Source organism: Rattus rattus, chromosome 15, assembly GCF_011064425.1.
Source record: "Rattus rattus isolate New Zealand chromosome 15, Rrattus_CSIRO_v1, whole genome shotgun sequence".
NCBI classification, from domain to species: Eukaryota; Metazoa; Chordata; class Mammalia; order Rodentia; family Muridae; genus Rattus; species Rattus rattus.
In genome coordinates, this window is record NC_046168.1 from 9,052,722 (window position 1) to 9,075,333 (window position 22,612).

A 22,612-nucleotide genomic window follows, 5' to 3' on the forward strand; every position below is an offset into this window, starting at 1 on the left:
AAACTCTTTTGGGTAAACATACATCCAACTTAGAGCAGGAGCTGAGATTCAAAGAAAGCAGAAGTTGAGGAGAAGGACCCAGGAGTAACTTTGTGGGACATTTCTCAGCCAAGAGGACAGGAGTAGGTACACTTTGAAGCATACATGTGTCACTTAATATGGAGTCCTTGCTGCTACATGCCTTTGCCAAGGAACTGAGAACAGCTGATTAGTGGCTGCATGAAGGGCCTCACTTCCCACTCAGTGCCTCTGCAAAAGAGATTTGTTCAAAATCACTGAGCCAGCTGGAGGCAGAATGAGAAGATGAGTCAGAGGCTCAGTTTCCAGGCTAGGATGCGGCTTTCATGTGGCATTTCTTGCCCAGTTAGAGAGCTCCAGGGATCTGAGGTGATGTGTTCCTGCAAGGATCACACAAAGACCCTTTCCCAGCCCTGTGACTCACTGTGAGTTGTTTCTTTGTAAAAGTGAGAAATTTTGGATACTGATCAAGTGAGAGGGTACCTACCAGGGCAACTGGGCATGTTATAGGAGGTCCAGCCTTTGTTCTGGGACAACTGGGCGTGCTATAGGAGGTCCAGCCTTTATTCTGGGGCAACTGGGCGTGCTGTAGGAAGTCCAGCCTTAATTCTCAGCCTTTCCCCTCTCCATCCTCTTCCCCCTCTTCCTTTGTCTCCATATTCCTCTCCTTTGCTGCTCCACCCTGTCCAGTCTGATAACCACCCAGGGGTCTCTTTCTCTTGCTATGGCTGCTCTTGATTCTGAGTTCTTGAAGTCTGTACATGAAGGCTGGTAAAGCCATGCAGCTAAGAGATGTGGAAGACTCATTTTCCCATGGAATATATTTATTAGTGTCTTGAGTTAATTAACTCATACTTAAATGTTGTATCTTTAACTCTGATTGGTAATATAGTCACATGGCTCAAAGGGCACAGAGGGGCACAGTGACTCTCAAGCCTCCCTGTGCCAGGTTCCCTCCCCTCCAGGCAGCTACTGTTGCTGCTTCTGCCAGAGACACTTTATTCATGTTTGAGTCATTTTTACATAAAAGGCAAATACATGATTCTTCTTTGTTACTAAGTTCGTTTATTTAATTAACTTTTTGTTGGTGTGCAAAAATGTGTGTTTTGTTTTAACGTTTTTATATGTATAATCCTGTACTTTGCTCATTTATAGACATGATTCTATAACACATCTTTCCCTCTCCAGTAATATACTTTGAACGTCTTTATCAATCCATGAAGATGTTCTTAGGAGGTAAATTTTTTTTGTAATTATAAAATGGCTTAGCTGGAAGTTTTTGAGAAAATGCTTACATTGACACATTTTAAAATGGCAGTGCTCTAATTAATTAGACTTATTACTAGGCAAAATTTATTGTTCGAATGGAGGAGGTTTTGATTGTTGTGTCTATGAAATGACTTCTGGTGGCTTTTTAAAGCGAGTATGACTCACAAAACATGTTTGATGTTAAGTTTGGAACGACTGTCATTAGTCCTGATTGGGAGTTTGTGTAATTCAAGATCTTACTTTGAAAGCTGTTAAGGCATAAAGCAGGCACATATATTTCCTTCTTGGCTGCAGTGCATCCCTTATGGGTCCATTTAAAAAAAAAACAGTGTAGAGCCCATGCTGAACAGACCCCAGCCACTAGGAGCTGTAGGCTCTGGGCAGACCACGAGCTATGACTTCATAGCTGCAAAAATTAAGATTGAGAAGTCTGCAGTACCACGGGTGAGTCTGGCCTGCCTTCCAGACCAGGAGGTCAGCTGGCTGAGCCCTGGCCACCTCTCTGCTCATGCTCCTTGTAAAGAGACTGTCTTCAGAGTACAGGACATGATTGAGCGCACCCTGAGTACTTGTCAGGAGAACTAGTAGTACTTTTGGGAGAAACAAACTGCTTGTATTTAAGATAAAAGCTGTATTCTTGTCTTGTAGATCAGTGGGGGGCTTAGACTCCTCAGGGCCAGCTGGAGACTTCCAGAGGTCCTGAATGCTAAAAGCAATCCTTCCCCTCCTGGATAGATTACTTAGAATAAAAGTAACTCTAAGTAAACTAAGTCCACTAGTCCCAAGATGGATGACTAATTATATATCTTAAAATAATATATAAAATATAAAATCAGCTCCATTTCTTTTCTCAATTTTTAGGATATCCATGACTCTCAAGGTATCATGTCCAAGGATACCTTGACTCTCTCTGTTGTCTCATTCACTCTAGGAGTGGCTGATTCTTCAAGGGGCTGCCTTCTTATGGTTTTATAAGGGGGGTGGTGATGGTGTCAAAAATTCTGAAGTTTCTAAAAAAATGTCATTTTACAGAAAAGTTTCTTTATGCAAACAAAAAATTTAAAATACCTCTGAAAATATTTTCAAGAACTACATTTTGTTTTTTAGTATACTGTGATGAAATCAGCCTTAATTTCAGTTCAACTAGTGTGTAAAAACATGCAGTGAGTGATTATTAGTCCCTGAAGGAGGCAAGACAGATGGAGCCCAGAATGGAATTGGCTTTATGATTAATTGAATCCTTAAAGAGTTGAATAGAGTTAGAGCTGCTCTGGCCCAATCAGAGCCCTGAGATGTCAGGTGCTGTCCTAAGCCTAGGAGAGAAAAGGACACAATGGCCTAGATTTATTCTCTACTAAGACAGACTGGGTATGTACAGCAGACAGTTCCCAGTTTTAAACCATCAATGCAAGATAATTGGAATAGAAGCAAACAGTATTAGAGCCAGATCACAGGGACTTGTGCAAGTTGTCTCTTAAATCAGTCAGAGCCCGGGATTTGTTCTGGGGGTTCTGTATGAGTGAATCACTGAAACTCAGACACATGTGGAGCTGTCCAGCTAGGAGCAGAGGAGAGAGGAGAACCCAGAGCTGCCTGGAGTTGGAAACAAGGTGTAATTCCAGACTGCTTTTCTGTCTTTGGGGGCAGAAGTCTGCCGGAGAGGATTGTAATGCTCATTTTTCCTTTCTTTCCAGCAGAGATGCATAATGTATAGATTCAAAATAACTGCTCTTCTCCATAGTGAATAGATGGGTGTGTTCTTTTTTAATGTTTGGAGCAAATAAACACCTAGGGTAGCTGCTGCCTATGAGGGCCTTGCAAAGCAGGGAGAGGGGAGGAAGGACCACCAAGTCTGTGAGGACCAAGGGCTTGATAGATAGAGTCATACTAGGAGAACATACTGGTTTGTGTCAGACATTGTCTGGTGAGCTCGACAGCCTGGGATTTGCCTTCATAGTCAGGCAGAGTTGAGCAAGGAAGGAAGCCACATTTCCTCCCAACACACCATCTGACCAGTCTCCAGCCACAGTGTGGTGAGACATCACACCTAGACCCTAGCATGATTCTGATCTGAGCTCAGAAGACAGACATATGAGACACAGACTCGTCTACAGAAAGCTGATGATAAGTTCTCATTTTATTTCTCTAGGATTTTAATTTCCTTTTTGTAAAAGCAAGGGGAACAGAGAGCTAAGGCTCTCTCTTGCTGGCCTCAGAATGAGCAGATGAGTCCTGTGCCAAGTCCCTGGCAGAGTGCTAGCTGTACAATAAAGCCTCAGGGCGCAGGGAAGGCTCACCTTTACCTTTGAACTCTGCTGTGTTCCTCTCTGTGTGTTTTCCATTTTGAGCGCCTGTGAGTCAGGCTGCAGGCAGCTCATTTACATAAGAGTCAGCCAGAAGGAAAGCAGTTGAAGTCTGCTTTCATTTTGTGGTGGGAGGTGTTTTCCTGTTGAATTGCTAACCAGGCAGGTCAGTGGGAATCAAGGGCTCTCACTTATCCCTAGATGGAAACCAGCACAGCAAAACATGAGGGTGAAAAGAAGGGAGAAAAGAAGGAGGGGTGGGAACGTATCCGCACTGACATTTCTCAAACTGAACACACTTAAAAGGCAGTATTCCCAAGGGAAGGAGAGGAGGTTCCTTACTCTCACATTAGCAATGTTAAAATCAAGACCCATGTCTAACCCTTGTGTTATGAGGGTCTAAGTGGTGAAGACCACTTAGATATGGGTTCAAGCCAATGGCACATCTTTATTAGCCAGTCTGTGACTACACTGTGTGTTCGGGACCTGAGTGCAATCCTATGTCTTTCTCATGGTGAGCTTTTAAGCACAAAAGCTTCACCCTGGGCTAACACACCTCAGTTAGCAAGAACAGTTAGCCAGAAGTAGCACTGCAGAAGTCAAAAAGCATGGTTAATATCTTTAGAGACTTTCCCAGCTATGGACTTGGATGGATCAAGTTGTAGTTCTCTGTTTGGCTGGTGTTGCTGAATACCTTCAGGGTTCAAGGCCTGAATGCTCTGTTCATTATGAGCTCGCTGTACCTACAGTCCGTGGTCTGTTACACAGGAGAGCTTCACTTCCCCACTGCCGTGCTTGCATTCTCTTGATCTCACTGGCTACTCTGACTGTAACATCCATGGAGTTTACTTAGCCTGTATTGCTGAGGTCCCTGTTGTAAGCAATAGCATTGAGAAGGATCGAATCCCTCAGCCTCAGGCAGCCTTCAGTCTGATGAGAGGTGTATCCTCTTCCACAAGCTGTCTCATATCCCTCTTAGGCCCCAAGAATAAGCAACACTTGGGGCTTTCTCTCAGCTTTTGTCTGGGTATGATCTATGACAGGGAACATGGCAATACCATTCCTCATTGCCTGAAACTCAGAGGCCTCAAGAATACAGGGAGAGGGAAGCGTGGTGGTGTGATGTCAGTCAGTCTTTAGAAACACGCTCCCTTGGGTGGTGTGATGTCAGTCAGTCTTTAGAAACACGCTCCCTTGGGTGGTGTGAAGTCAGTCAGTCTTTAGAAACACGCTCCCTGCCATGCAGGGCCCAGGGAGCGTCCTCACATACTGGAGCCTGGTTCTTAGTGCCTGTCTGCCTTGAGTGCTGCTTCTCCTGGGGGTCTGGTAATGCGTCTGCTCTGCTTAGTGACCAGAGGACCACTTAGCTTCCATAGTCTGTTGGTTATATAAAGTGGAAGAGGAATTTTTTTGAGTATTTTCTTAGCCTTTGACTTGTTAGACCTTCATTGGAACCTAACCAGGGAGGCATTCTGGCTACTGTTTCCAATCCTCCAAGATAGTCAGTGTGACTAAAAGCCTCTTATTTTGGTGTCCAGGGTGACACAGCCATCCTGCTCCATCTGTCTATGGGCGAGGCATTTCCAACAGAGGTCATATATGGATAGGTAGTTAGGGCCTGTCTGTGGTCCCTGACAGGAGGGATGCCAAAGAGGCTTGTGTGAGGGAGACTCCCTCTGCTTGGCATTGTTAGCTTTGGCACAGTTCCTGCCAGACCTCCCTGCCCTCTTCTCTGCCTGGACCCCTAGACTCTGTGTATCCACGTGGATGAGTGGCTGCATACAGCAAGGGTTGGTGCATGGGATACTCATTACAGTAGAACGAGGATGCAGGACAGGCATTTGCTCCAACATGCATCTCCTATGTCTCCTAGAGGGAAGAAGTCTTGTCCTTACCTTGCTCCCTTTCTGCATGGCACTATGCAGAAAGCTCCGGATAGCTTGGTGAATGTGATCCTTTCAGGAAGGGGAGGACTAAGCCAAGTTGTAGTCATGACTGAGAGCTTCTTGCTGAGGAAAACACTTTGGAGAATTTTACCCAAGGCCATTTACTATCACGGGTGTTTTGTTAACAGCTCAGTTCCCTACAGAACCATAGTGGGGAAGCCAGGGCAGCAAATCACACATATCCAAAGATGCAGAGGGACTCAAGCGCTAAAAATACTAGGGTCTCACTGACAGTGCAATGAGCTTGGCCAAACCCCTTGGTCTATCGGATTCTTATTTGGCAACAGGGAAGTTCTTCCTACAGCTGCTAAGGCTGCGGGGAGACAGATGAGAGGCCACTATAAGACGATGCGGTTACCTTGAAAGAAGAGCAGTCTGTCTCTGCCAGTTGTTGTTTTAAATAATGACACTTGGAAATCAATAGGGCAGCATTCTGGGGAGCTCCTGTACTGCCCAAGCATTTGCTTTCCTGTTGACTCTCACCTTTCTCCATGCCTGCGGAGACAGGCTGCCTTCAGCGTGGAGTTCCTTGCCTGTGGGTGGGAAGGAGTGTTGAGGTAGTGAGCACCCATGGGTATGGAGAGGAGAAATGCATTTGGCCACTGTGCTTGCTAATCGTGGAACACAGGAAGCCAGCGTGTCTGACAAATGTTTACTGAATTGCATCTCTGTCATGCTCTCAGGAGACAGAAAGGTGCATTTGGCACAGCCACTGTTTCAGAATGTTTAGTCAGGGGAAGAAATGAAGGCTGCTTAGAAGTGCAAGCACCTATATGGTAGGCAGCAGACTAACACCTCTGCCATATGTTCTCATAGGGTCTGGGCAAGTAAGTTCTCCTGTGAAATAAATACAGTTGCCATTTTCACTTTATGCATTAAGAAACTGAGGCTCAGGGAGGTCTTGGCACATAGACGGCCCATGCTTCAGCTGAGATGAAGCAGCTAATGTGACTTAAAAGCCTCAGTCCACCAATGCCACGCACCATCGAGGAGGGGCACCACGTACCTCCTGGTCTTCCACGATAGTTGTGTGTATTTGGGACACAAGCACAGCACCCCATGCTTACCGCTAGCCCACTGTAACTTGTGTTCCTGTTGTTCTCTCTCTCGTGAGAGTCATAAACAGTATGTCTCCTGCCATATCGCTGTGTGCCATAGCTCATATCCCTCTCAGAAGGAAAATCCCAGGCCATGAATCAGAAGTGAGCATCAGGCAAGAAACTTGATTTCAGTGGCTCACCACGCCCACAAAATGACCCCTGTCAGGTACCCCAGTTGTGAATCGGGTTGGATTGTTCCTTGGGGGTGGTTGTTGGGGATCCTCTGTACTTTTGTATTCACTGCTTCCATGAAGTCCTGGAGGCCCCTCACTGAGGCTCCCTCTGGGATTGATAGCCTGTGCTCTGAAGCATGAGTGCCCAGCTCAGCAACACTCAGAGTCCCTGATGCTTCTCACAAGAGACATCCATACGGGTGACAGGGTGAACCCCTGAAGCAAGCACGAGGAAGCTGCTGTAGCATCAGGAGGGGGTCTGCCATTGTCACTGAGCACTTTAAAAACAGATCCACCTCTGTAACTAGCACTGTTTCTCATCGTATGCCCTCGTTGGCACACGGAACTATTCATGAGTATTTGATTTCCCAGAGGCAACTTCATACATGTATGTGCATGTGCTTATAGCTCAGAAGTCCATCTGCCATCCGTTTGTTATCATAAAAGGCGGTGCCATTTTGAGGGTTTGCTGCTCAGTGGTGAAGCAGTTGCTTAGCAGGGCGGAGCTTTGGGTGACAAAGGTGCCACATGGAAGTCAGCGGGAGCCAGGGAAGGACGGTCAGGCAGATGCCCTTGTCTTTGAGTCTCTTTGATCTGTCATGGACAGCCTCCCATACCTCTGTTCCAGACCCCATCCTCTACCTGTCACCCTCTCCTTGCTTGAGGGCTTGGAGCAAATTAGTTGTCTAAATTGCCGAATTCAGAACTCAGTTCACCCTGAGTTCATTCCATCCTCCCATCTCTGCCTGGCTAATGAAGTGCCTGCTTGGTCAGCCAAGTCCAGGATCCCTGAGATGCTTTGATAAGGAGCCCTCCCTTGGATGTTTGGCTTTCCAGACAGTTCTTGCTGTTGATCTTGGTAAGATTAAGTGAGGCAAATAAGAAGCCAACCTTTGCCTTCCCCTTTCCTCTCAGAGACACCAGCAGGTGTCAGCCGCATAGCACAAGTCCTAAGGGTTCTGAAGAATGGTGCCTAGAGCCTGCCTCAGGAATGTAGCACTGAGCTCAGGTTCTGCAGGGAACCTTCCTCTTATGGCCAGGTCACTCATCCTGGGCCTTCCCAACTTGTGAGCCATTGTTTTGTTTTTGTTCACCCTGGAGGAGCTGCAAAGAGAGGGTGGGACCTGAGCACTGAAATGAGTTTGCTGTGGGGGTGATGTACGCTGCTCAGAAAGCTCGCATCTCATCCTCTCTGTGCTCTCTCCTGTTCCTGTGGAACACCATAATCTCTTTTTCCTCCTAAAGTCTCCGGACCAGGAACAATCCTACATACCATCAGATTCACCCCTACCTATACCAGCACTTACCCTGTTTGTCCTTAAAATTCTATTAATTCAAAACCATGTGCTGAGGGGCTGGAGAGGTTGAGTGGTTGAGTGGTTAGGGTGGCACCAGCCTGTAGTCCCAGCATTCGGGAAGACAGGCAGGGGATCTCTGTGGGTTCCAAGGTTATATAAAGAAACTGTGTCTCCGGAGGGGCATGGGGAGCAGTACTGAACTCAGTCCCCAGTATTCATTCAAGGCATCTCACATCTACCTGTTAACTCTAGTTCCTGTTGCCTTCTTGTGAGCATGTGTTCACAGACCCACATGCAGACACATACATGCATAATTTAAAAATCTTTAGAAGAGAGAATATGTCCTGAATATCTACCATGTACTGGCTACTTTTTTGTTGGGTGGAGATACAGTGGTGAGTGAGTAAAGTGGGCCTTTCCTCCTTTATGGTTTATCCTTATACCAGAGATTAATTCTTTTTTTTTTTTTCTTTTTTTCGGAGCTGGGGACCGAACCCAGGGCCTTGCGGTTGCTAGGCAAGCACTCTACCGCTGAGCTAAATCCCCAACCCCAGAGATTAATTCTTAAGAGTCTGGTGTCATCAAAACCAAATGCTTCCATATAAGTGTGTGTGTGTGTGTGTGTGTGTGTGTGTGTGTGTGTGTGTGTGTGTGTGTGTGTACAGAGAGAGAGAGAGAGAGAGAGAGAGAGAGAGAGAGAGAGAGAGAGAAACCAACCATGTATCTGGTAAGGGATTTCTATCTAGAATATATAAAGTACTTGCAGATCAACAACAAATCACTTTATGGGTCAGTAATGAAAAGACAACCCATCTTTAAAGCAGAAGATCTGAATAAACAACTATTTGGGCAAAGTTTGAGGTAATGTTCTCAGTAGCATGACTCTGTTATCACACAGACAGGCCAGCAACAAGTGGGTAAATTTTATATATGAATTTTATCTCAATAAAGCTGTTTTCAAAAGCCAGTAGCAATATTTGCGAAGGAAGTAGAGTATGTAGGTGAGGCTTCCGTGAGGATTAGTTATGGAGACTTTTCTGAAGGGGTGCCATTCTGGACCCAGTGGCCATGATAATACTAAAACTTCTCCTGGCAGGGGGACAGCCAGAGGAGGGGTCTGACGAAGAACAAACTGAGTCAGCCAAGGGAGCAGTCAGAGACAGGTGTGACAGGAATTGAGAGCCGGAGAGACAATGTTGCAATGTTGGCAGTACATCTCAAGACCTGGGATGCAGAACCCAGAGGCAATGTTGCTATCTGCTTCCTAATGGCTTCCGGGAGCTCTTGAGAGGCCCATGTGATAGGATATGTGAAATATAAAGCAAGGACTGTATGGCCAGAATGTGCATCACCACCTACAGCTCCGTAACCTTGGGAAACTTAAATCTTGCAGGCAGTCTCCACCTCTGTAAAATGAGGATGGCGGCTCTGCCTGGGGTGGCTCTGCCTGGGGTGGCTCTGCCTGGGGTTGGCGTTTGGAGAGCTATTGAACTGATGCTTAGCATCCAGATGAGTGGGGTGTAGGTTGGAGCTGTAGCAGAGGGATGTGGATCAATTGCAGAGCACTGCCTGGTATTCGCTCTTTATTCGTGTAACAAATATTCACTTAGTGTTTGCTGTGAGCTCCTCTGAGGGTTACTGTGAAGGAGAAAGGGGATGACAGAAATGCCAAGTATGTGTTGGGCAGCCAGTGACTTCTCAGTAGCTTTTGTTATTTTTATCATCGCCCTTGCTAGAGACAGAGGAATGTGTATTATGTTATAGGAGCTTTATAGGCTGCCGGAGTAGCTGGGCCATGAAGGTCAGGGCTTTAGTGAACTCTGGCCCTGAGGCCAGACCTGGCTTTGCCATTGCTGTATCATTTGATGGAAACATTTCTTTTCCTCCTGTCCACTGTTTTGCTGTGTGTTGCCCTGTAACAAATTATTCCCAGTTAAAATGGCAAATAGTTTTCATAGTGTGTGTAGGTCAGGCATTTCAATGTCTACATAGTGTGTGTAGGTCAGGCATTTCAATGTCTACGTCAGATGCAGATTGAGGTGGAAAATTCTGCTCTCAGGTCACAGGTCACCACGCTGGTGCTGACTGCTGGCAAGAGCTTCAGTTCTGTTCACGGGCCTCTAAAAGCACTGCCACACATTCAGGTACTGGACAGCATTGCACCGAAGAGGACAGATTCCAATCTCTCAAAGTCTGGGTGTTTTGGAAAGACCTCCTTACAATGTGGGAATGGTGAGTTGGGTAGGAAAGGAATACCTTGGTAAGGCCTGGTCTCTGGAAAGACAGTTTAATATGCTGTGTCCCCAGAGGAGCTATTTAAGCTGCCTGGGTCTCAACCTCCATAGCTAAGAACTGGAGAGCACAGCGTGTATCATTTACTCCTCATGAGTTTGAGTGAGTTGTGGTGGTGGATGGAGAGCACATAAAGCTCAGAGTCCAGGGCACAGCATGGTTGGAGGCACAGAAAGAGCTGTTCTCACTCCAATATCACCATCATGGCTGAGGGAGGGCAGCAACTACCGTGACTATAAGGAAACCTGAGGCCAGGAGCAGGCTCTCCTCCATAGTCTTCCTTCCATTCGCACTGCCATCTTCAGTGGCCTCTGTGTGATACCTGAGCCTCTAACAGAAGTTGGGGTAATTCCCAATCATCCCTTATGTGAATAAATCACTCAGATAATCTGTGTGACCGGCTGGCCTCCCAAATCATCCAAGTGGATTATTCTCTTTCAGTTATTCAGAACCACAAGCAATTGGGAGCTGGCACTGGAACACGAAGGCTGTGAGGTCATTTCCTGTTGTTGTGTCTTGGTTTGCTCAGTCCTGTCAGTGGTGCTTCTCAGAGGTACTTGGAGGCTACAGTGCAGAGCTCAGAGAAGGGAGGACACCAGTGCTGACAACTGTGCAATAAAGAATGAGAAATACAGGAAAGAAATGTTCACAAAGACTCCTTCACTCCCATCTAGGCCAGAAGAAGGGATCCCGTTGGCTCCGAGTTCACACTGTCTGGGGAACACTTTGGTTTTGATTCTAGAATGTCAGATCTCCTGGAGTCTTACAATGTGGTTGACCACCCTCTTCCCCTGAGTTTACTGTGCACTTGGCATTAAGGAGCTGTTCTGGGGAATCTGAGGAGCCTCCCCTCCTGGAAAGTAGGGTCTTTATGTCAACAATCACATGGATGGTGGTGACCCATATCAAAGGGAAATGGGCAAAGATTCTGATATAATCATAAATGGTATTTATTTTTAATACAAGAGAGGGAAGATTTTTTTCCTTTCTCTCTTATTCCCTTACATGGAATGAACCTATCTTTTTTTAATTAAAAGATAGAAGATGTAAATTTTAGACATAGAAGATGCTGTTGGATTTTCTGGTATGAGTCCTTTGAATTCACATGCCAGTTCTCATGGTCTCCGTGCCACTTCAGCCTGCACAGCCTTGAGTTTGGGGTGTGTTCTATAGTTGTCTAGATCCCTCAGCCTGGTGACAGTAGGCATTGCCAGGGAAGATGGCCAGGCACACTTCAGAGCCATGTTCTCCTTACTAGGGCTGAGCAAGTGGGTCTCCTCCCTCATCACATCTGCTCCCAGTTCTTCATCCTTCCTTTCTTCACTCCTGCACTCCACCTTCCTCCCTGGGCTGACGACCCAAGAGCCCTCCATCATGGATCTGCTGGATCTAGTTTACCCTGAGGTTAGCTGCAGAAGCCACTCCCCAGCTACATTGGAAAGGATTAGTAAAGCTTTAATTCAGTCTGTTTTCATGTTTTTATTTGTTTAAGTTCAGTGGTTTTTAAGAAAAAGACTAGCTACCATTTAAACTGTTTCTCCAGGTCTGATAAGGAAAAAAGAAAAGGAAAAAGAAAAAGCTTAGCTCAAGAAGAACTCTTGAGCTCAGTCTGGGGTTCACAGCAGCTAAGATTGACTCCAGACATCGGTTAGTGATTCATGCTGTACTGAGGACAGCCAGGGCAGAGTGGGAAGTGTGAACCTGCTTGTCTCTGGGGAGAGCTTAACCTGCAGTAAAGCGTTGTCAATGGGAGCAGGAGCAGAGCCAGCGTAGAGAGCTTCCAGCCAGAGGGCCAGCCACGCACAAGCTGCCCTGCAGCCTGGCCCCTGGCTTTTGCATCTGGGCTCAGGATGACTGCTCTGAATCAGACCCTCTGGTGTGGCTCCAAGTACCAGTCATAGCCAGACCAGTTGATTGTTCCATGCTAGCACTTAGCTTCATATCCCTCCATTCCTAGGGAAAGCCTCAGAGGGTAATTAATGGCAGTAGGAAGAGCTTGATTGCACTCAGGAAGACACTAGATTCATGGTGAAGTTGGAAAAATCACTTGGGAATATGCAGAGCTAGAAGCTGGGGCCTAGTGGTGTCCTGCTGGGACCTGCCTGATGATGTCCTTGCTCTCACTGGCCCCTGGACCTCTTGGCATCTAGAGAGCCTATAAGTGTGTTCTGAGCTGCTGAAAGAAGGGTGTGTCTTCTGTGGTGTGTGAAGTTAGGCCTAAGTCCCTGAAGACCTTTAAAAGGGCAGGTCTCGCTTAAAAGACAGATGACAGGCTATTGGCTAGAGTTTGATGGAGATCAGAGTGTGTGTGATGTGCTAACCTGAGGTAGGAAGGCCTATGTCATTTCTTTCTTGAAGCTATATGGCAGGAAGAGCCCCTCAAGCCTTTGGAACAAAATGGTACTTGTTAAATTATATGTGGTGACACATACTATAACATAGCACTCCGGGGGCTAATGCCAGAAGATTATGAGTACAGAGCTAGCCTGGGCTACATAGCAAATTCCAGGCCATTCAGGGATACTGTTACGATCCCTGTCTCATAAAAGAAAAACAGGGTCAGGCAAGATGGCTCAGAGAGTAAAGGTGCTTCCACCAATCTTACAGATCTGTGTTCATCAAGGACAGTTGTCTTACTATCCTCCACATGAAGACACACACACACACACACACACACACACACACACACACACACACACACACAATTTTAAAGAAACTTTAAAAAAAGTGGCAACTTTTGTGTTAGGAATATGGTAGGGCTTTTCCCTTCCAAAGAGGCAGAATGACTCCATGGATCCACTGGTCGGAACGGGAGTAATTCAACCCCAACTTTGGCTTTCCATCAAAGATGCTCACAGCTTGGGAAGAACTTACTTCACAGTCAGTGCTCTGTGAGAAGATTCAGTGAGCACTGAAGTCCTGCAAGGACTCGGTGACCTGGGATCCCTCTTAGTGTTTTAGTACTATGAGTTTCCTAAGAGAAATAACTTTTTGATCATAGAAGTGTTATCTTTGAGCCTTGGGGACAGGTCTACAAGGATGTGCTGCTATTAAAAGTATGAACAACAAGACCTATGCAGTGCTCCCAAGTGCTAGGGTCAAACTGGATCTCTGCAACCAAAGTCCTGACCTGGCTGTGAGCAACCGGACCTGCCTCCTTGTAAAGCCCAGATAGTCAGTTCTTGCCTAGTGTGTTGGTTTGAAGGGTATAAAGCAGTGCAGACTCCGAAGGGCCTTCATCCATACAGGTTTGGGTCTATACATTCCTAGGCTATTCCTTTGGGAAACAATGCTTTCTTCTTTTGACTCTTCTCACTGGCACGGTATTGTCAGGTGAAGCTGTTTAGTTCACCTGGTTACCTGCCAGGGAAAGACTCATCTGCCCGAGCCTAGCTCCTCACTCCCAGGCATTTTGGCACACAGTATCAACAGGTACTTCTCCTGGAAAGGAAGAGTTAGTTCACTTTATATTGGGACGAGCCTATGTGGTGCCAGTGGCCATCAGGCTCGTCCCTGTCAGGAGAGGGCAGCAGCCCGAGGGAGCGTCCTCATTTCCCATGGGTTGTACTTGCTTCTGTCATCCTACCTTTCCATCTCCTTAGATGAGTCTGAGTTTAGTTTAGTCACCACTGTGGCAGTGAGCACCCTAACCCCAGCACGCAGGAGGCAGAGCAGGTAGCTCTCTTGAGGCTAGCTTGATCTGCAAAGTGAGTTCCAGGACAGCCACGGCTACACGGAGAAGCACTGTTTCAAAAAACCAAAACAACAAAACCAAAATTAGAAGCAAAACAAATAAACCATAAGCCAGATAAAACAGACTCCAGATGATCTGTTTGCTCCCAGATATCATGTTCAGGGGATCTGTTTCTTGGTGCAGTAGCATACCTACTCTGTGCCTTGCACACAGTGGGTACTCACCTCATATTGCTTAGGTATTGACTGAGCTTCATCTGCTGCCAGCTTCTGGGAGGAAAGCAAATGCCCTGAACCCGTCATTTGTCCTATGTGTGTCTCCCTCTCGTCTCTGCTTCAGACCGACAAATACATAGGTCAGTCTCACTTTGCAGGGCCTGTGGTGCACACTGGTGGGGACTTTATTGGTTTCCTTTAGGCTCTGGTCTTCCCGATGAAGACAAGAGACCATTTTCCCATGGTATGGCACTGCTTGTAGCCACGGGACTGATTCTCTCTCTGAAACCAGCCATCCCCTGGGCCTGTCTTGAGCTGGTGCTTAGTTTATTGTGCCTAAACATCAGGGAAATGTGAGAGATTCCTGCCCAGTGCCTCTCTCCCAGACTGCTTGCGCCAGCTGCAAGGCCCTCATGAGGCTGTTAGGTGTCTCTCTGTGGCAGATTCATTGTTCCATATTTTTATTTAATTACTTACTTTTACAGCTCTCAGAATAAATCTAATTATCCATCTGTTATGCTACATTCTGGCAGTGCAGTTCATGCAACTCTCTCTCATTGTGTGATATTTGTCAACCTGACCTTGCCCTCCTCCAAAGCTCTTGCCCCTTCGTGCGGCTCAGCGCCAACTCCTCGGTTGGCCCCTTGCACCAGTCAGTCTGTGAGGACCCTCAAGTTGCTCTTAGAACTGGGGTTGGTAGAGGACTGAAGGGAGGGGGAGAGTCAAGGAGCCATCTCTGAGGTTGCACTGAACTGAGAGAGGCTGGAGAGTCGGGTGGAAAGCCAGAAGAAAGCAGTTCTTGCCACTGCTCCAGTCCCTCCCCAGAGGACAGCCAGATGAAGTCCGACTGAAAGGGAGGTGACAGTGGCCACCTGTGGCAAGTGTTTGCACTGCCTCGCCATGGACTTGAGTCACAGCTGGCATGATAGATGGCAGAGGCAGACATTCAATTTATTAGAAATGGTTTCAGGAGCCATGTGGAGGTTACTAGCCTCCCAGTCTTTGCTTTTCTTTCTCCTGTCTAAAATTATATTAATATGATTAGAAATTAATTTGTTGGTATAAGCAATTGTAGGCATTCCCAGAGTGCTCTGGTAGAGGTTGGACAGCTCTATTGCCTCCCTTTTCTCCAGTAGCGAGGGGACCAAGGATGGTGAGGACATGTGGAGCCTGGCCAAAGGAATCAAACAGGAGGGGAAGGAGAGGGGGAAGAAAAGGTAAAAGTCAGGACATCGGTTGGGGTGGTCTTCGGGAGCACATAGAGTAGAGAGGCATCCAGTAAGGTAGGGAGATCATGTGACAAACCTGGTTAACGAGGCTCCAGCCCCCATTGCCTCAGCAGAGCTGGGGTCCAGCAGACACAGGGCTGGCCTCTCCCTGCGAAGCTCACTGCACACATGCATTGGATAGGGCTAGACACTTGAGTGAGGTTGCGTGCTATGAGATGACAAAGCGCAGTCTCCATTTTCAAGGAATTCATAGTGTGGCAGAGACGCTGATCCACCAGACGGGAAGAGTATTGAAGGAGGAGGGTAAAGGCATCAGGAAAGCAGAACAAGACTGGGGGCATGGGGTGGGGGTGGGGGTGGGGGTGGTGTGTGAGGTAAGACTTGAAAGACTAGGAACAGCTGGAGATGGCATCAGGGAGGGGGATGGGTAAGGGCTGCAGGGGGAGGGTGCTGTAGAAAGCATGGCTTATTTAAGTTAAGAGCCTCCCTCACTGATAGGTGGTTTTCAGACGACTCCCGATGGCTTGCTGTCTCACCTGCTGGGAGGCTCACTGGCTGCCCCCATATGTCACCAGGTTGGAGCCCGTTACAGCCCAGCGACCAGGCCCCTCCATCTCTCCCTTTCAGGTTAAAGCTTGGCAAGCACCAAAGAAAGCCTCTCCCTCCACTGTCCCTTCACTGTCCCAGTCCCACCCACCCCAGCCACATGGCCTCCTCAGCCAAGCTTTTCCATCTTCAGAGCCTCTGGTGATTTTCTCTAAATTCCCTCATTCCAACAAGCAAGACTCAGTGACTAATTGCTGGTATTTTTTCCCTCAAGACTCTATTTATATAGGCTGTCATGGTGGGGTGGGGTGAGGATGGGGGAGGGGACGCAGCCTCTGGGAGGGCGAGTGGTGCTGATCTCCCATACTGCCATCATTAGACCGCAGCCCATGTGGCACCGACGTCCACACGTCGTCCTTATTCTCTGTTTTTTTTTTTTTTTTTTTTTTGGCATTTCAACATTTGGCTCTTTGAACATCTGACATCCTTTTATGCTCCTGTCTCCACAGAAGACTGTTGTATTTTGTCCCCACTGAAGCTGCATTTTCCTTTTGTCAGATTTTTCGCTTTTTTCTTTATTGTATTTTGATCAGTGTGGCCGTTTAGGTCTGGGTTTTATTGAGAGCTTTTCATCTTCTTGGCAGTGGGCCTCACAGCCTGGTCTCTGTAAAAGCTAGGCTCTGCTGCCTGCCCAGAGGCCCACCCTCCTGACCATGGCATAGAGAGACTAGCTTGCCGAAGTCCAGGGATGCTCTTGCCTAGGGCCTCTCAGTGCGGGGCACACAGCAGAAGCACCTGGAAGGTTGTTAAATGCAGATGGCCACTCACCTTCTCCAGTTACTGATCTAGCAAAGCTGGCTTGAGGCCTGAGGGTTGTCTGCCCAGTTCCCAGATCATACAGTGCTGCTGGCCAGAGACAGACTTTGAGGACTGCTGCAGTGCTGTTTGACTCGAGCCTGGCGTCTAGCACAGGAAAGGTAGATTAGCAGGACGTGCGAATGGTTTCTTCTCCCCATTCTGCATCAGGCTCTGAAGTGAAGGGATGGGTGATGTTGGCAATATTGTCGTGTTGTGCTGTGAGTCCAGTCTTGTGTGACACCCACAGTCCTCCTTTAGGTCTTGGCATCTTGTCAGAAAATCTAGGTAAGAAAGCCACCATCTTGGTCTTCCAGCTAGCAGCTCACTATGAGTGCCCACTATAATCCCTCGAACCCACACTGCCCTCCAGGTCTCTGCTCCGAATGTGACATTGGAGAAGTGACTTAGCTCTCCGTGACTCAGTCTGTGCACCTGCCTCCCTGGGTCGTCACAGAGGACATGAGCCGGTATTGAGAAGTCCCTGAGAGCTACTGAGTGGAGGCACCCCAGAAGCTGCTCTCCTCAGGGCTGGAGCACTCTCTCATTTCTGTCTCCAGAGGCCCAAGAACCTGAAGAGGGTATAGAGGGCGTCCTACTGTCCACCAGACAGGGCCTGGAGCCCTAGAACTGAGGTTAGCTCACTGGAAACCTCTGTTGTCTGTCTGAAGAAAAGGTGCAGGTGAGTGGCATTTACCACCAGGGCCTGAGGGTGGCACAACAGTGGATGGGCTAGGTCAGGGTGTGCAGTCCAAGGCCAGGAGGAGTGGAACTCCATTATTCTGAGTCCACCTTGCTGGTGTTTGTACTTCCTGCCTTTCCTTCAACTCCCACCTCAGGCATGGCAGAAGTAGTTGAGTCTTAGGTAGAGGGCCAGTGTTGGCAAGGCTAATAACGTTGTTGGTGTGTGAAAGTAGTATCAGATGTCTTATCGTTAGTTTCTTATTTAATATTCATGAAGACTATGAAGTAAGCTTCATTTTACAGATGTAGAAGCCTTGGCAAAGATAGGCTAATTAACTTGTCTCAAGGTCATACATGAAAAGAATCTGGATTCAGGTCTGTGTGGCATTTCCTTCTGCAGAGTCATTTACCCCTCTGTCTAGTCTGGCTTTAACCTGTTCCCAAGAACCTTTGCCCCTCCACTCAGCGTCCAGGTTCTATGAAAAGTACTTGATGTCTTCCATAGAGCCTAACAGGAAGCCTTATACAGACAGTGGCTGGACACGTTCCCTTCGTGCCTCTGGCTCCAGTGCAGAAACTAAGAGAACCTCCTTCACTCTTCTTGTCCCACTTGGGTCAATAGGTTCCGTGATCACCCTACTTAGGTGTGACTGTTCCTTCCAATCAAGGGGCCGTGGCACTTTACTAGGGTACCCTGAAAGACTGAACTGCCTTGAAGACTCAAATGACTCTCAGATGATAAAAGCACTTTTATGAGCTAGCGGACAAGAGCATGGTCCACAGCCATGGGAGGTCAGAATGGAAGGCTATGTATCTGCTAATGGAAGGTCAGTGTATCTGCACTTGAATTTCATGGTATCCTGCTGTGCTTCACGCAAGTATCTACACACAAGGAAAGAAAGGACAAAGGTCTGCTCCAGGCTTGGCCTTATTGCCAGTGCCACCTTTAGCTCCTGGTGGCACCCTGAGCTCAGTTCCCAGACTTTCCAGTTTAGAGTCTTGCTTATCTCAGGCCCCACCCCTGTATCCTGGATGTGGGCTGTGCTAGGATCAGGGCCCAGGTCCAGCCATGCTTCATGCTGTTCAATCCGGCCCCACCGCGGTTCCTGTCACTCACACCCAGGCAGGCCATCCCAGTCCCGTGTGCCCATGCCCAGGCAGAGCTGCCTGCACATGCCAGTCCACCTCTGAACAGGTTCCGTGTTTTCTCTTTTCCAGGTGTAACCTAAAATTCAGTCCCTAAGGAACACTAAAGCATCGAGCCTTTGTTCCCCCTCGCTATTCGGGCCATAGAGACAGAGTGTCTGATTCAGTGACAATTACTGAATCTTAAATAAAACATTCCTATTATGACATTAACTATTTTTGAGTATAACTTTTTCCTTGACATTAAAATGATCCTTGCAGAAGGCCTTTTAATGATTTATCTGAGCTAGAGTTAAAGGGTTTATAGAAAGCATTTTTTTTAAATTTTCTTAAAAGGAAAAATAGCCTCCTCCTGCTCTCCTTCCTTCCTTCCTTCTTTCCTTCCTTCCTTCCTTTTGAGACAGGGTTTCTCTGTGTAGCCCTGGCTATCCTGGAACTCTTTGTAAACTAGGCCAGCCTGGAAATCACAGATACCCGCCTCTCTGCCTCTGCCTCTCTGCCTCTCTGCCTCTCTGCCTCTCTGCCTCTCTGCCTCTCTGCCTCTGCCTCTTGTATGCTGGGATTAAAGGCAGGACCACACCCACATTAACCTGGGTATTTGTCTGACTTCAGGTGGACAGTGTTAACCAAGCGTTAGGCTTCTCCTCTGCTCTTAGTGACTTCGGTTTTTGCCATGGTCGTCTTTCTAGACAACTCCTCAGCAGATAGCTATCTTCCCCTGCACATTTCTATTGGCTATTAATTTTGCCTAAGAGAGGTAAGAACTATTCCCATTCTTTGCTCTGGACCTATGATGCTTAACTGAATGCTGGGCATAGTCAACAACTGACTGGCCCGGACAAATAGCTTGTTCACAAACCAAACCACCCATTATTCTGTCTCTAGAAGCTGTAAGTAACTAGGATTCTTCCTCGGTTCCTAAGGATTTCCACAGAGGGAGAAGTCTTCCCTTTCCTTTTAGGCTTCCTATTCTCGAATCTGATCAGTCAGGTAAAGAGCTTCTGGCAAGGTCACGCATCCTCCCTCCCGCTTCTAAGGAAGCTATGGGGCTGGGAGTATAACTTAATTAGAGTGTTTATCTAGCTGCCCAAGGCTTTAGTTCAGTTCTCATCACTAACAAAAACGAGAAAGAAGCTCTTTATTCTTCCTTGTCAAACTTTTATTTCGATATATGTATGTGCAGCTGCTTGTCTGTCTGTGTACCATGTGTGCAGTGCTCGTGGAGGCCAGAAGAGGGCATCAGATCCCCTAGAGCTGGAGTTACAGGTGAGTGGCTGCTGGGAAACAAACCTAGGTCTCTGGAAGAGCAGCCAGTGCTCTTAGCTTCTAAGTCACCTCTCCAGCCCCTTTTAATCCTTCCTAAGCCAGAATAAGTCCTTCTCGGTCCCTAAACCAGGCTGGGGAGGCCATGCAACCCAGTGCCCTCCTCTGTTTGAACATGAACAAAGCTGCATGGGAAACCCATGTTAGTGAGACCTGAGAGACCTGAGAGACCAGCCTCACAGTTTGCAGCTAGGCAATGAGGCCATGTTCATCCACCCCCAGAGAAGACCAGGAACCTGGTGCTGCATGTGCCTTGTAGAACCTGGACTAAGTGTTTATAAAGATCCTCCAAATACCAATGATGTAAAATATTTGGATGGTTCACCATACTGTTCACCATATTTAAACTGTCAGAAACCTTAAATATCTGAGCAAAACCTCAGCAAACAAAGGATATTTTGGGGCTCGTTATGTATGTTGTACAGCAGAGACATTTGTAGACTATATGACTTCCAAATCTTGTAAACGGAGCTCTCCCTGGTGCTGTCACCCTCAGCTGTAGACCATCCCACGGCTGCTGCCTCTCTTGCTATTAAGAGATTGCTCATTCATAAACATTGCTACAGTTGTGTAGCAAAAGCAACTCCGATTGAGATGAATTTCATCCTGGGAGATGTACTGTGTTCATCAAGCTTATTAGAACACAGAGATGGGAGTGGGGATGAAGGGAAAGGCTATGTGGTTTCTCAAAACACATCTCAGAACTGTTGAGAGCGAGGTCTGGCTGAGGGGAGAATCCGTCCTGAGCCTCACAGGATCCACTTATGCTGTTTTCTCTGTGCTTAGAGCAGGGGTTGACTGCATAGTTTCCTTGGAAGATGCTCTTGGTCTGCAAGATGAGGCCTGTCCTTCTTCCCTCCAGCCGCTAGCACCTGTGGGATGGCAGGCCACTAGGTGGAATAATAGCCTAGACACACATCTTCTCTGCACTCTCCGGTAAACTTGTCAAATCTCTGTGTGGAAAACCTCCCCGGTGCTTTAGCCTAAACTTCCTTCTGTTTAGCCCTGTGATTCCTGCCTCACCTCCCTCCCTGCCAGACACAATTGCTCAGACTTCTCAGAATAATTAGAGGCCACAGATAATTCTCTTTAGCTCCTCTCTTCCTTGTTCCCCATCCTGTGGTCTCCCTCTAGCCCATTCTAATTAACTTCTTTGATCCTTCCTCCCAGTCTCTCCCTCTAGCTTGTTAATTACATTTTCCCTCTTGGATTCTCTTAGCACTGCCTTTGTCTATCCAGCTACAGGAGCTGAGGATGAGAGTCCCGGGCCATTGCCTGGAAGCTGGTACTTCTTCCTTATTCCTGCCACAGATGGACCCTCCCACTTCTGAGACGGCTGAGCATAAAGCAAACATGGACACAGTGCAGTGACAGAATGACTTACTCTGGACATCTTAGAGCTTTATCAATTCCTTTCATCTCCTGTAATTCTGTGACATATTCTTGCTCTCCCCACTTTATAAATGACGTAAGAGATGTCTTCCCCTATCTGAGGCACATAGCCTGGAAATGCTGGATGCAGGACTTGAACCCAGGTTTCTCTAAGTCTACATCAGGACACTCCTCCGTCAGTTCACTCTCTGAAGTTGGGATCTGGGTAGGACAGAAAAAGGCCTAGATCATTGGCTTTTAGCTACCAAAGGACCTACCAGTTCATCAGCCCTCAGCTGGGACCACTGTCCCCTTAGGGCTTACCACGGAAGCACCTTGATGAGGCTCTGCACAGTCAGAAATCTGTTTCTGCAGAAAACAGGTTTTGATCAATCATTGGCTTGCCTGTTTTTTGTTTGTATTTTGGGTTTTTGTTTGATTTGTTTTTGTTGTGGTTTTGTTTTTTTGGTCAAGCTGGCATTACATTCACACTAAAGCCAAGGATGACCTTGAGCGTCTGAACCTCCTGTCTCTGCCTCTAAGATTGGTTTATGTGGTTCTGAGGCCTGAACCCAGGCTTTGTGTGTGCTAGGCAAGTTCTCTGTCATCACAGCTCCGTCTCTGGCTGACCTGCTCACAGTTTTGACTCACTTTTCTGACAGTTTCATCTCTCAGAAGATTAAGAAAACAACAAAGAAAAAAATCCCCACTGAAATTGTACTGTGATCAATAAGAAGAATTCATTTGGTTGCTGTGAGACATTGGAGAGCCTTTTTAGAAACTGACTATGTTTGGAGAAGCCAAGGGGAATGTAGAAAGTCTCTGACTCTAGGTTTACGGCAAAGCAGATTTTAGAAGGTCTCAGAAGAAGTGGGTATGATGTCTGGACCAGATCTTTGGCAAGGACTGCTCAGTCTGAAAGCTGAAATGTTCGGATTAAAGCTGGAGTGCTTGCCACAGGCACGGAGGGCTTCGTGGGGACCAGCTAGAGTTTATATAAAAAGTTAAAAAACCAGAAAGGGTCAGAGAAATAGGGAAGGAGCAAGCCTCAGAACTGTCAGGGTGGGGATGGCAGGAGAGAGAGGAGTAGCAAAAAGACCTGAGCAGCTGATGTCGGGAGGAGGGCGGGAGGCGTAGATCATCTGTTTGC

The 22,612-nt window shown here is 47.2% G+C and overlaps 1 protein-coding gene across 1 annotated transcript in view; it reads left to right on the forward strand.

Moving 5' to 3' along the window:
* Positions 1-362: 362 nt before the first annotated feature.
* LOC116884499 (nucleotide exchange factor SIL1-like) overlaps positions 363-22,612 on the forward strand; it is a 35,122-nt gene continuing 12,872 nt past the window's right edge. The window contains exon 1 of the mRNA XM_032885628.1: positions 363-443. Within this exon, the coding sequence (XP_032741519.1) occupies positions 391-443 (53 nt within the window). The 5' untranslated portion in view covers positions 363-390. The remainder of the gene's footprint in view (positions 444-22,612) is intronic.